General features: G+C 44.5%; 1 protein-coding gene across 1 annotated transcript; it reads left to right on the top strand.

Moving 5' to 3' along the window:
* Positions 1-2,039: 2,039 nt before the first annotated feature.
* RDH14 (retinol dehydrogenase 14) lies at positions 2,040-12,229 on the top strand. Its single transcript, XM_048499020.1, has 2 exons — positions 2,040-2,447; positions 9,626-12,229. The coding sequence occupies exons 1-2, from the start codon at positions 2,070-2,072 to the stop codon at positions 10,241-10,243; spliced, it is 996 nt and encodes a 331-aa protein (XP_048354977.1). The 5' UTR covers positions 2,040-2,069; the 3' UTR covers positions 10,244-12,229.
* The last annotated feature ends 1,228 nt before the right edge of the window (positions 12,230-13,457 follow it).

Here is a 13,457-nt window from a genome sequence, read left to right as displayed (position 1 = left end):
AGCAAACACTTGCTATAGGGACAGAACATTGGAAGCAGTTAAAATCCCTAATAAGTGACAAAATCAGAAAGAAGGTAGAGAGAAATTGGCAGTTGGGAGAGACTGTTTACAACTGAAAGCAGCTAGCTTTTCAGAGCTGTGAAAGAAAACAGTGTTAAATTTAAACTTCGTTCACAAGCACTTATAATAATCCAGGGAAGACTGGAAAAATAAATGTGTGACCGGGGGGGGGGGGGGGAGGGACTCATGAACGTTTTCAACTAGACTAAAGAGATATCTGAAAATGTTGTGCTGTATTATGAAAACAGTTTGGATTCTGACAAACCATGCTGACAGTTGAGTGAACCGCCTTAAGGTGCATGATTAGTCCTCTGAGGAAGGATAGCAAACTGCCCTGCAGGAATCCCTCTTGGCCTCCATCTGTGACCTACTTGAGTTATATGTAAAACAGAGTAAATCTTACACACAAAGTATCTTAACACTTCAGTGTTTTCTAGCCTAAGTGCTCTCCCTGAAACTTCCTGCCTCAAAAGAAGTAGGGAACATTTAACACTACATAACCAAGCAGAGAACAATATAGATTTGAAAGGGAAGCAGAAGGAATAATAAATATACCTTAAGAAAGAAGTGAGAGAAACTGCCTTGGCAAAACAAGACATTTTGAAATCTTTCACACGTTTAATTCAAGCGGCACCACTATAGAGCACCGGTGATTCCTCTTATGATAAAAATTCCCCATACAGCAAAGAAAGATGGTAGAGCCTTTGTTCTCATTGTGCTAGTTTTCTGCTTATGAGGTTTTTAAAACAGGAAGTACCAATCAAAGCTAGAACCTGCCACCTTCAGTCTCAAGTGTGGCAGTACCACCAGAGGGCTCTACCACTTTATTAATTAGGGTCTGTAAGCTTGGTCTTTACAGTGTGCATCCAGTGTGGTGTAGAGTTGGACTAGGACAGTGGTTCTCAACCTGTGAGTCGGGACCCCTTTGGGGGTCGAACGACCCTTTCACGGGGGTCGCCTAGGACTCTGCATCAGTGTTCTCCATCTGTAAAATGGATAAATGTTAGGGTTGGGGGTCACCACAACATGAGGAACTGTATTAAAGGGTCACGGCATTAGGAAGGTTGAGAACCACTGGACTAGGATCTGGGAGACTCAAATTCAAATCTCCACTCTGCTGTGGAAGCTGTTGAGTAACCTTGGGCCAGTCACGCACACTCAGACTAATCTACCCCCCAGGTGTTTGTGTGGAAAAACAGAAGATTTATGTAAACCACGATGAATCTACGGGGGGTGGGGGGGGGGGAGATTGAGGTACAAAATACATAAATAAATCAGAAAGAAATACTTTTCCTTCTAGTTGTAAACATGAAGTCCTCAAACTTCCTACTGAAATTGGAAATGAGATTCAGGAAGGTACATTCAACAACCCTGTTGCTAGATATAGTAGTGGTGGTGAAAAGTTCCCTTTAGTCACAGCTCACCCATGACATTTGTAAAACAACTGATGTTCAGAAGCGATTTGCCATTGCCTGCATTCCCCAGATTAGGGTCCACCACTTAACTCTATTAACAGAAAACTTAGGATCAATATAATATCTACTGAAAACTAAGAAGATAAAACAAGAAGTTAATAACATTCAGGAGTGGCTCTTATCCACTCGGTGTCAACTCAATACTTTTTCTTAGATCTTATGTTAAGCCATATAACACCCCCTTTGCTGGGAACATAAAAGTATCTATCTAATGGATGCACAAGCAACACCTTTGATGAAGTGTGTTCTGAGTCACAAAAGCTTATACTGAAATAAAACTTGTTGGTCTTGAAAGTGCCACTGGAGAACTTCTGTTTTATTTAACTTTTCCTACCCGTTGCAATGTAAGATTCCTAGAAAAATAATCACACACACACCCCCAACGGAAATTCTTTTAGTTTAACTAGTATCCCAAATCTGCATGCACCCATGCTGGCGTCCTATCCCTCAAACCGGAAGTTCCAAACAAACCGGAAACAAAGGTTGCGGGTGGCGCTCTAGCCCTTTCCTCTCTATGGTACTTCCTTAGCCCAGATGGCCGCTGCCACAGCGGTCGTGCTCGCCGCAACTCTGGGCGGAGGGTTGCTTCTCATCGCCCGGCGCCTCTGGTCGGCAGCTGGGAAGGTCACGCGGAGCGTGTCTGCTGCCTCGATGGAAGGCAAGACCGTCATCATCACCGGCGCAAACAGCGGCCTGGGCCGGGCCACGGCGGCGGAGCTGCTACGGCAACACGCGAGGGTCATAATGGCTTGCCGGGACCGCGGCCGCGCAGAGGAAGCAGCGCGCGAGCTGCGTGCGGAGCTGGGCCTGTGCTCGCGGGGAGGGGGGGAATGCCGCGGGGAGCTCCTAGTGCGCGAGCTCGACCTGGCCTCGCTCCGCTCCGTACGCAGCTTCTGCCACCAGGTGCTGCAGGTAAAAGCACGGCGGGGGACCGCGGGCGGCGCTGGGCGAGCATGGGGCCATTGCAAGGGGAGGGGGAGGCAAGAGTGATGAGAAGTGGGGGTCTGCTGGGTCTGTCATCAAGGAATAAGTTGTTGTTTTTAATCAGCCCGTGGCCAAAATGATCTGGGTAGTTCCGGGAAAGATGCACCCCAAAATAAACAGACCAAATCAGATGCAAAAGCTGAAGTGTTTGGACCTTCAGCCTGATGAATGGAGGTCTGTTGGGTCTGGCGTCGAGGAATAAGGTGCATAGTTGTTGTTGTTTTTTAGTCAGCCCGTGGCCAAAATGATCTGGTAGATCTAGAAAAGCTGCACCTCAAAATAGACAAGATCAGCTGAGAAAGCGGTTTGGACCTTTAGCAGCAAAGATGAAAGGGGGCGGTGGGTGGGGTGACAAGCGATGCTACTGAATCATAGATTTTGGGGCAAGTGGATTCTCACCCACCACCTCCCATCATATTAGAACTTGAAGCTGCTCAATTAAACTCAGGTCAGTGAATTCAGGACAGGCTGGGAGAAAAGTGCTTAAAACACTATTGTGCCTCTAGTCAAATTTGTGGAGGTTGAGATTATTAGTGCCTGCTGGGTAGGAGGAGGACTCAGTGGAAACCTTCACATTTAGAGGTGCTGTAACTCAGGAATGCCAGCTGCGATAGGAGGGAGGGTAAAAGCCTGGCCTTGCTTGTGATCTTCTTGGAGGTATGTGGGTGGATCATGTGGAAAATAGAATGCTGGCCTAGAAGATCCTTTGGTTTGATCCAGCGGGGTTCTCATTTCTTCATGTTTGTGTTAAAATGGGGAAATCTGAGTTGCAGCATAAACAGACTGGCAGGTGCAGGAATTCCAAATCTGCAGACAGAGCATCATTCTCAAAGGTGAGGGCAGGGCTCCTTCACCTACCAAGTTGCAGTTGTTTAGTATGGTAAAATAAAGAGGGCACTGGCAAAGATTGGGGCTCATCTTGCCTGTGGCCCTTAGTATGGGAAGTCATGGGCACCAGTTCTTCCAGATCAGGGGTAGGGAACCTGCGGCTCTCCAGATGTTCAGGAACTACAATTCCCATCAGCCTCTGTCAGCATGGCCAATTGGCCATGCTGGTAGTGGCTGATGGGAATTGTAGTTCCTGAACATCTGGAGAGCCGCAGGTTCCCTACCCCTGTTCCAGATGATGCACCTCATATGTGCTACGCTGCATACATCCCATGTATAAATGATCACATCTGCATTTGACATTTGAGGTTATATGTGGTGGTAAACTAAAATTGACTGTGAATTCCTATTCTTAATAGATACAAAATGTAACCAACAACCATTACAGATTGTGGCATACATGAAGTTTCTTGTGTAAGTCTACACAGAAGCACTTGCCTTGTGGGAATTCAATAATGTTTGAGGAGGCCATTGAGCATCTGAAAAAACATGAAAAAAATAGCACTAGAAATAATTCTAGCTTGCTGCATCTCCTTTCCTGGTTAGTGTCCTTAGATTTATGCAGCCCCCAAGGAAGCAATTCAAACTTAAAATTGGGACGTTTTGTCAATGGTCGGGTTGCCTGTGGGGTAGATTTACTCAAAGGTTTGCTCATCCACATTTCTTTTTAATGTTATTGCCCACTTCATTTGTTTACTATGGACTGACTGAAGAGAGATACTGTTCCCTCAACAGAGTTTGCTGTGGTCTGGTTTTATTAGATTTTTTTCAGTAATCAGTGTTTGTATAAGAAATGTTTCTCAGTGTTCAGGAAGGAGCACATTCAGGCATTATCCATGCCCCCACCCTGAGCCCCTTTTTTTTTTTTTACAAAAAGGTCTCTTAGCATGTCATTTATTTTCTGGTATCTTTTAGGGCACAGTCTAAGACTCTAAGTTGATAGTTTTTTGACAGGCACAGGATAAACTAGCCTTTGGTTTCAGTGCAGGACTGCAGAGTACTGCAATCCGCTGTGGTCTGTGGGTGTCTCAGTTGAACATACCGTGTTTCCCCGAAAATAAGACAGTGTCTTATATTAATTTTTGCTCCCAAAGATGCGCTATGTCTTATTTTCAGGGGATGTCTTATTTTTCTGTATTCTGTTCGTCGGGCATGCTTCCAAACAAAAACTTTGCTACGTCTTACTTTCGGGGGATGCCCTATATTTCGCACTTCAGCAAAACCTCTACTACGTCTTATTTTCAGGGGATGTCTTATATTCGGGGAAACAGGGTAGCTAGCCCCTCCATCAGTACAATATCAAGTGTTTCTGCATTTACAGCATTTGCATTAGGTCTGATTTAAATGTGATGGTGACAAGAGTGTCATTGAGTGACTACACAGGGTCCAAGTGTGGTTTATTCTGCACAGCAGCTCCACTGGCTTGATTAATGTGCCAGCACAGGATACACAAGGTCCATAGATCTCTGGTGTACTAATCACAAATTTAAAGAAAACCATAAATCCGTGTCATTATGACTTAAACTCCCAGTTTCAGGGACTGAACAAACTCCAGTTCATCCAGAATCCTGCAGCCATATGTCATGGGGAACCAGAATTTGTTTCAGCCAGCATGGTATAGTGGTTAGAAGCAGTGGACTCTAATGTGGAGAACCGAATTTGATTCCCCACTCCACATGAATGGTGGACTGTTATCTGGAGAACTGGTTTTGTTTCCCAGCTTCTACGCATGAAGTCTGCTGGGTGACCTTGAGCCAGTCACAGTTCTCTCAGAACTCTCAGCCCCACCTGCCTCACAAGGTGTCTGTTGTGGGGAGAGGAAGGGAAAGGCGTTTGTAAGCTGCTTTGAGTCTCCTTACAGGAAAGAAAGGTGGGTCATAAATCCAAACTCTTTTTCTTCTTAAGGTGTATTTCTCATAAGAAGGGAGGGAAAAGAATGAGGGGAGCTGTATTTGTGTTGGTCAGGGCAAATTACGACTTAAGATCACATCTGAATGCAACTTGAGAAAGAAAAATGCATGTTACTTGAAAGGGCAGTGTGGAAAGGTGTATTGGAACATTTTGTGAGGGGAAAAAATGGCTGATTTACACAGGAACATCTTTCCAGACAGTTTTGAGTGTGATGATACGATAAAACAGCGATTTGCTTGTGAAGCCAAGTCCCTCCACTGTGTTGCGTTGCCGCTGCTTGAAATGTCACTGGAAGTTCTCCAGACACTATTCAATAGCAGCTCCATAATAAATTCTCTTTGGGACAAGCCGCAAGTCACTTCAAATGAATGGATGAAAGGATTTCCCTATTAAAGTTTTGGATGGTAATAGACAGTGGAGAGTGCCTCTTTTGTGGTGCTGTTTAGTGGAAACGGGAACATCCTTTTATATTTTATGAGATGCGATGTTCTGGAATAATGGCCATGACAGAACTGGCAGATTGCCACTGGATATCTCCGTAGCCTGGGCTGCCTGAGTAATTTTGGGGAATGCATAGTGCATGCATTAGCAGTGAGATGTTTTCTTATGTTGGGTTCTTTATCAAAAAAAAGAGAATGGTTAAATTACTTTTTCATGGGCTGCAGCATCTGCATGTATTTGTTCCCGACCTGACTGCTCACTCATCAAGCCATGTGGGAAAATACGTGTTCATACCTGCTCCAGTGCTTGCATACAAACACACACACACACACACACACACACACACTCACTCACTCACTCTAGCGGGGCCTGGCCACGCGTTGCTGTGGCAATTGTCCTTCTCATCACAGTCCGCAACCCACACAGATGTCCATGCAGGTCCAATGATCCCCAGCATAGCCTTTTGGGGAAGTCAAATGGAATCCCTCTTTCCCTTTTCAATTCACATTGTTATATGGTGGTGTCTTTTTTTTAGTATAAGGTGACCCTTTCCATTCCACAGCAGAACAGTCTAGAGTGCGACTCCCGCTGTCCATAAGGCTGGTTGACACTCACAGTCCTGGCTTGGGTAAGGCAGAACTGGGGCAAGGAGGCTATCCCAGTCAGGCAGCAGAGGCAGGGTGGTGAGGCGCTCAGATCGAGGCTAGCTCCCTGGGTTCGTAAAGGGCCACGTGCAAAAGAAGCAGAGCCAGTAGTGTTGGTTCGCCCCCACCCCGTGGATTCTCTTAGAAGAAAAAGGCAAATTCCAGCTCGCTTTTAGTAGAAGAGAGCTGTGGCAAATATAAGTGGGTAAGTGGTGGTTGGATGTGAGGGAGGCAGAGTGAGGTGTGTGAAGATGAGCTGGATGTGTATGAGTGTATGTGTGTTGTGTGATAGTAGTGGGTGAGGCACAGAGAGTGAAAGTTACCTGCGTGTGAGGGGGGGACCCCACCTGACGTCTCACACGGCAAAGTGTGTTTGTGTTTGACTTCTACTTGTATTACCTACCAGTATTACCTATTTACTGTTTTCACTTCTCATCTCTGGCCATCTGCGCGAACATTCTAAGGGCATGCCAACCCCTCAGGCCACAGACATGCTGCATGAAACATTCTAAGGGTGACAGTTAAACACAGCCAGGTTCATGGCCTGGTGCACCAGGAAAAAGACGTTTTACCTGGCTCAGGTATTGAATTTCAGCAATGTGAATATCCAAAAACCTGTCCGCATTGGAAAGGCACATCGAGTGAAAATTTGAAAGGAATCCGTCTAGTGGTTTCGGAGTTAGAGCATGACTCACAAATGGACGGTTTGCTTTTTATATATATATAGATATATACTTTTTCTCCACCAGCACCGGGTTGGTTGTAACATGGGCTAGAACACCTCCATATAGCAAAATAAAACAGGAGTTCAGTGGCACCCTTAAAGATAAAAATGTACTCCTGCATATGCTTTTGTGAGTCACTTTAACAATGTATATGCAATTATTAGAACAGAGTGTGCTGTTTTTAGTGAACATCCAAAACTGCTGTGATAGCTGTGCTATCTACTCTCCCCACTCAACTACTCTCCCCACTCAAAACAAATGGCCAGCAAGTGAGAGAGGAGCATCTTTTGCTCAGCGGCTGAGACAGAAATTGTTATTTTGGGTAAGGGAGATCCCAGCAAAAATCCTTTGCTTTTCGCAGCAAGCTGTTAAGTGGTCTTCACAGGTCTTCTTCAGATAGCTTGCACCACCCCCTGGTTTCTGACCCTTCTTTCTAGCTTGCTGCCAGGAGATGTGATAGGAAACAAGGCAATGTGCTCTGTTAACTAATTCAACTTTATTACAACAGTGCACAACTCTCGGGTGAATACAGTTCATGTGTAGGCAGCATCTTAAGAAAAGAAGGGGAACGTAGGTTGCTAATCTACTCAAGATTTACAAATCCTTCACATCTGAACGCCCTTTTCCCATATGGGTCTATGTGTAAAGAGGATGTTGGGGTAGATGCTGTGGCTCAGTGATAGATTTCCTTGACATGCAGAAAGTCCCATGTTCAATCCTTGGCATATCCAGTTAAAAGGATGAGGTATAGGGCCGAAGGCAGAACATTTTTCGTGGGGGCTGGGAGAAGATAAGTAGAACGATGATCAGCCCATCATTATTTCTTTTCTTCATTATTTATTCATTTGTGCTTTATTATTGATTTACCACTTTTGTACTTAAGACTCAAGTATAAAGCAATGCAATTTAATGCAATAGATCTTGGATTATAAAAATTAGAAAAGTTCAAAAGGTTTCTGACATTCCATGTCACCTCCCAGACTTCAGGACACTTCAGCTCTGCTAAGTGCTGTCTTGCCAACTGCCTAGAGAATTCATATTTGGAAGATTTGTGAGAGGATTCACACCTTATTACCTCGGCTCCATTCTTTTTTTTGCATAGAGAATTTATACTTGAAAGACTCGTGATGAGTTTCACACCAATCCTGGAGCTGGCTGGAGGGGCAGGACAGATGATTGATGGGGCCCTGCTCCTTTTTGGCCCACCTTGTCTACAGGCCTGATGAGGTAGTAGGAGATGCGAAGGGAACATGGGAGACCTGCTGCTTGTCTAAGGGATAGTACTGACCTTGCTGGACCAATGGGCTGATTCAAATGTATGGGAGCTACATGTGCATGTGTGTACACACACAGAGAAAGAGGTTCCTCCTCCCCAAATCTGTTAAAAGGCTTTAGCAAATCTGGGCCTTGGGTTCTGGAGCAAAAAGGCCACCAGAAACATCTTAGCCAGTAGGGAGGTGTTTACATAGCATAGAAGAAGAAGAGTTGGATTTATATCCCCCTTTTCTCTCCTGTAAGGAGACTCAAAGGGGCTTGCAAACTCCTTTCCCTTCCCCCTCACAACAAACACCCTGTGAGGTAGGTGGAGCTGAAAGAGCTCAGAAGAACTGTGACTAGCCCAAGGTCACCCAGCTGGCGTGTGTGGGAGTGCACAGGCTAATCTGAAGTTCCCAGATAAGCCTCCACAGCTCAAGCGGCAGAGCGGGGAAATCAAACCCGGTTCCTCCAGATTAGAGTGCACCTGCTCTTAACCACTACGCCACTGCTGCTTGCTCCATAGAGATGCCATGTTTTCACGCTTGGGTATATAACCAAGCCTACACAGCCAGATAATGAATTTTCCAATTTTGGTGCCTCAAAGCTGGTCAGTTGTCATAAAAATGTTCTTCCCCAATTTGCCCCTCATCCATCACAGCTACTACCAGTAAAGGTGAGGTAGGGGCATAGTGCTTGTTTGCCATGGCTTTCCACTTAGGAAGCACCTCAAGAAACCCACATTTCCTGGTCTCCCTGAAAACTTTGTACCTGGGTTGTGAAGTCCATAGGAAGGGAGGGTGAGATCAAAGATAAAGTAAGGCCAAACTATGTGGGGCACTGCAGGTGTCGAAAGAAAAACATTTTGGATTTATACCCCAACTGTAAGAAGTCTCAAAGTAGCTTACAAACTCCTTTCCCTTCCTCTCCCCACATCAGAAGTAGGTGATGCTGAGAGAGTTCTGAGAGAATTGTGACTAGCCCATCACCCAGCAGGCTTCATGTGTAGGAGTGGGGAAACAAATCCAGTTCACCAGGCAAGAGTCCGCTGCTCATGTGGAGTAGCAGTGAATCAAACCTGGTTCTCCCGATCAGAGTCCACTGCTGTTAGGCTGAAAAGGGGGTTGAGCTTCCCTTCACCCACTGTGGGGGCATTTTAAAAAATAGTTTTAAAAGTATAAATAATGTCCACATGTTCGTGTGCCTGACTTTGTCTCTCTGCATCTTTTTTTGTGTTGTAAAGGAACAGCCAAGGCTGGATGTCTTGATCAACAATGCCGGGATATTCCAGTGTCCCTACTCAAAGACAGAGGATGGTTTTGAGATGCAGTTTGGTGTCAACCATTTGGGCCACTTCTTACTCACCAATCTCCTCCTGGGGCTTCTCAAAAGCTCCACCCCCAGCAGGATTGTAGTGGTTTCCTCCGCCCTTTACAAATACGGTGAGATCAACTTTGATGACTTGAACAGTGAGCTGAGTTACAACAAAAGCTTTGCTTACAGTCGGAGCAAACTGGCTAACCTCCTCTTTGCCAGGGAGTTGGCCCGACGCTTGGAAGGCACCGGAGTCACTGTCAATGCCCTCCATCCCGGTATTGTCAGAACAAATCTAGGCAGACACATACATATTCCGTTACTGGTAAAGCCCCTCCTAAATTTGGTGTCTTGGGCTTTCTTCAGAACCCCATTGGAAGGAGCCCAGACATCTATTTACTTGGCCTCCTCTCCTGAAGTAGAGGGGGTTTCTGGGAAATATTTTGGGAACTGCAAGGAGCAGCAACTACTGCCTAAAGCCATGGATGACTTAGTGGCAAGGAAACTGTGGGATATCAGCGAAGTGATGGTGGGGCTGCTAAAATGAGTCCTCAAGGGGTAGGGTGGCATATAAATATAATACATAAATGAATGCCTAGGGAAAGCACCGAAGTTTGCGTACGTTATTTATTTTGAGACCTTACCATTTCCTGCCTTGATTGCCCTTTCCCTGTTGAGATGTGGGAAGCACAGTTTTGTTTCTATGATTGGGAAGCATAATAGCGACCAGAGTAGGATATGTGTTTGTATTTTTTTAAAAGAAACTATTCTTGGTATCAAAATAATGTAATATTTGAAGAGAGTATAAGAAGAAATCCAGTATATTTCTGATCCTAGAAAAGAACTAGCTGTTCAAAAAAGGGAAATATGTCTGGTTTCTAATATGTATGCTGGCCTTTCAGAGCTTCATGTCTGAATCAGCTGTGCATGACACTGTGTTTGAAGTATGTGGTATCTTCATTTCTGTAATCTTAGAGGAATGTTGAGTAGATGGGGGGAGGGAGAGAAATGTCTTGTGAGCACAATGTGTGCATCTGCCTGCTTTGGTGAGCAAACCCAGCTATATATACACAGAGAATGTGGGAAAACCTGACTTAACAGAGAAGTATCACCATTGCACACTGGTTCACTAGATGTTTTTTGGAGCAGAATCTGGAATACAGGTGAACATTTTAAAGTCTTATACGGGGTACAGGTGAAAAAATATACATTTCCACCTGTTGTTTCCTCATTGCTACCCCTGCTCTTTCTTTTAAAAAAGAGCTCTGTAGAGACAACTAGAGCTTTTCAATCAGGTGTACTTTCTGGACATCTCAAATGTTAGCCTAAATCTTTACATCTATTAAATGGCAAGGCTAAAGCCTGCTGCACTGAAAACACCCAAGGCCAGGTGTGGGAAAACCATTTTACATCTGTCAAGTCTGCACTTATTAAATAGATGATTTGTGTTTCCCAAAATCAAACAGCCAGGACTTGGCAAGCCCACTGAGTCTGTGGCCCTAAGCAGCATAGCCTATAAGCCTAGCTGAAATGGATAGACTTTGCTTTAATTTCAGATATGTACGAATGGACTGTGGCACGGAGGCCCTTCACAAATGCAAGAGTTCACCTGCCCAGAGCCATCACAGGAATGCGTATTCCTAAGTCCCAAAACCTTCAGAGAAAGAAGTTTTGATAGTGTATTAATAGTTGCGAATTGAATACCACATTAAATCAGACACTGAGAGCTTAGCCTCTGTGCATTTAATCAGAAATAAGTGAGGTCACTGAAAAAGTATGTGTAAACTACGAGCCCCAAACCACCTAAAGCTGCCATCTGTTACTCATTATAGTACTACCAAGTTGTTTCTGCGGCCTCAATGAGCGTGCTTCTATTTGACAACTTACTGCTGTTAAATTCAGTGGGTTGGGTCCCAAGGTGCACTTATGTGAACGGAAGGCATTTCCACACACACGTACAAATACAGGGGGCTGCAATTTCCACTAGATCACCATTCAAGATGTAGGCCCCCCCCTCCCCCCATATTGTGGGCTGCATTGCTCCTGACCCTCAAGGGTAGCTTTTAAGAGGGTGGAGGAGAGCTCCAGAAACAGGGGAAAGCAAGAAAGATTGGTCATGCGGGTGGACTGCTGCTTGCAGTTCAATACCACAGAACTAACACTGATCCTCTGTGTGTTCTGAGAAAATATGTGCTGTGCGATTAGGACCAGTGTGTAAATGGCCTTGAGTGGTTTCAAGCTTCCTGCTGAATGTAGCCAAAGTCTTCCTGAGCCATTCCATTGGACGTTGGTATCTAGGTTTGGGTGCTGGTTTGGTAGCATTGGCATGATTTTTGTATGTATATAAAATTTATATATACACGTGTATGAACACACCTACACACCTAAATGTGTCTAAACTAGACTTGTGCCAGTTAACAAATTCTGTATTTTGATTCTCAGCAGAAGGTTTAGTTTCATAAATGTGCCTCATTTAAAAAGAATATATCTTAAACGAAGATATCTCTGAAATTAAAAAATATATATATCAGAACCATGTGTGGACATTGTTATTGTTTCCTTATTTAAATGAGTGTGTTGAAAATGTTTAATTGGAATTGGTGGACCAGAAAGGTGTCCCAGTGAAAATTTTGACCTTATCAAACAGATAGGTTGCTTAGTTTAAAATTTTACAAAGAAGCTATGGATCTCTGCTGTGCTGAGACCCAAATTGGGGGGTAAGTAATGATAATTTTGAGAACGTGTGTGTTCATAATAATAATGCTTTGTGGGCGATACTTGTGAATAAGCGTGCTCAGTTCACTGTTATACACTAAATCCTAAACACATTTCTTTGTAAGCAGTTGTGTTAGTTTCATGGAAAGGAACGTCGAAGTCAGCATGCTTAAGACTACACTATGCTATGAAAATTGTTTATGGTTGTTGTAATGTGGCCCGACAGACCCACAGTAAATCTTCAGCCTGGTTGGCTGGATAGGTAGCATTTTCCTGTTCCTGCTGCTGCCCTCAGAAGTTTTTGTTAAACTGCAAGTACGCTGTATGCAGTATCTGTTTAATTTAAACTTTGTGTGAAGTTCCAGTTCGTTGCAAAGTTTCTGTTAAGTGGGCAATGGTCATAGGAGACTTGGATCCCACAGTAAATATCTGCTGGCTGAAAGGTTTTCTATCAGCAGAAGAAGACTTCCTCATCTCACGCCTACTGCTGAATCTCAAAGCACCCCCTAAAATACTGCTTCAGGGAGACTGAGGACCCTCCCTAGAACTACACACGGGAGTTCGAGGTCTGCAGTGGGAGAGAGAATTGGTAAAAATTGCTTCTCTTCTGTTCACAGGAATTGTTGTCAGAACCAAACTTTCATGAAGAATGATCTAAACGTATGTTACTATTAAAAATACTTCCATCAAAGTAAACAAAAATCAATCCAGAACTTCACTTACAAACTCCATAATACTTTGTAGCCATTAAGAAGAAGAAGAGTTGGTTTTATATCCCCCCTCCCCTATTTGTCCTATAGGAAACTCAAAGGGGCTTACAAACTCCTTACCCTTCCCCCCCTCACAACAAACACCCTGGGAGGTAGGTGGGGCTGAGAGAGCTCAGAAGAACTGTGACTAACCTAAGGTCACCCAGCTGGCGTGTGTGGGAGTGCACAGGCTAATCTGAATTCCCCAGATAAGTTTCCATAGCTCAGGCAGCAAGGCATGGAATCAAACCTGGTTCCTCCAGATTAGAGTACACCTGCTCTTAACCACTCCGCCAC

Source organism: Sphaerodactylus townsendi, linkage group LG01, assembly GCF_021028975.2.
Source record: "Sphaerodactylus townsendi isolate TG3544 linkage group LG01, MPM_Stown_v2.3, whole genome shotgun sequence".
NCBI classification, from domain to species: domain Eukaryota; kingdom Metazoa; phylum Chordata; class Lepidosauria; order Squamata; family Sphaerodactylidae; genus Sphaerodactylus; species Sphaerodactylus townsendi.
Note: the sequence above shows the minus strand (reverse complement) of the source record. Positions and strands in the feature narration are given on the sequence as shown.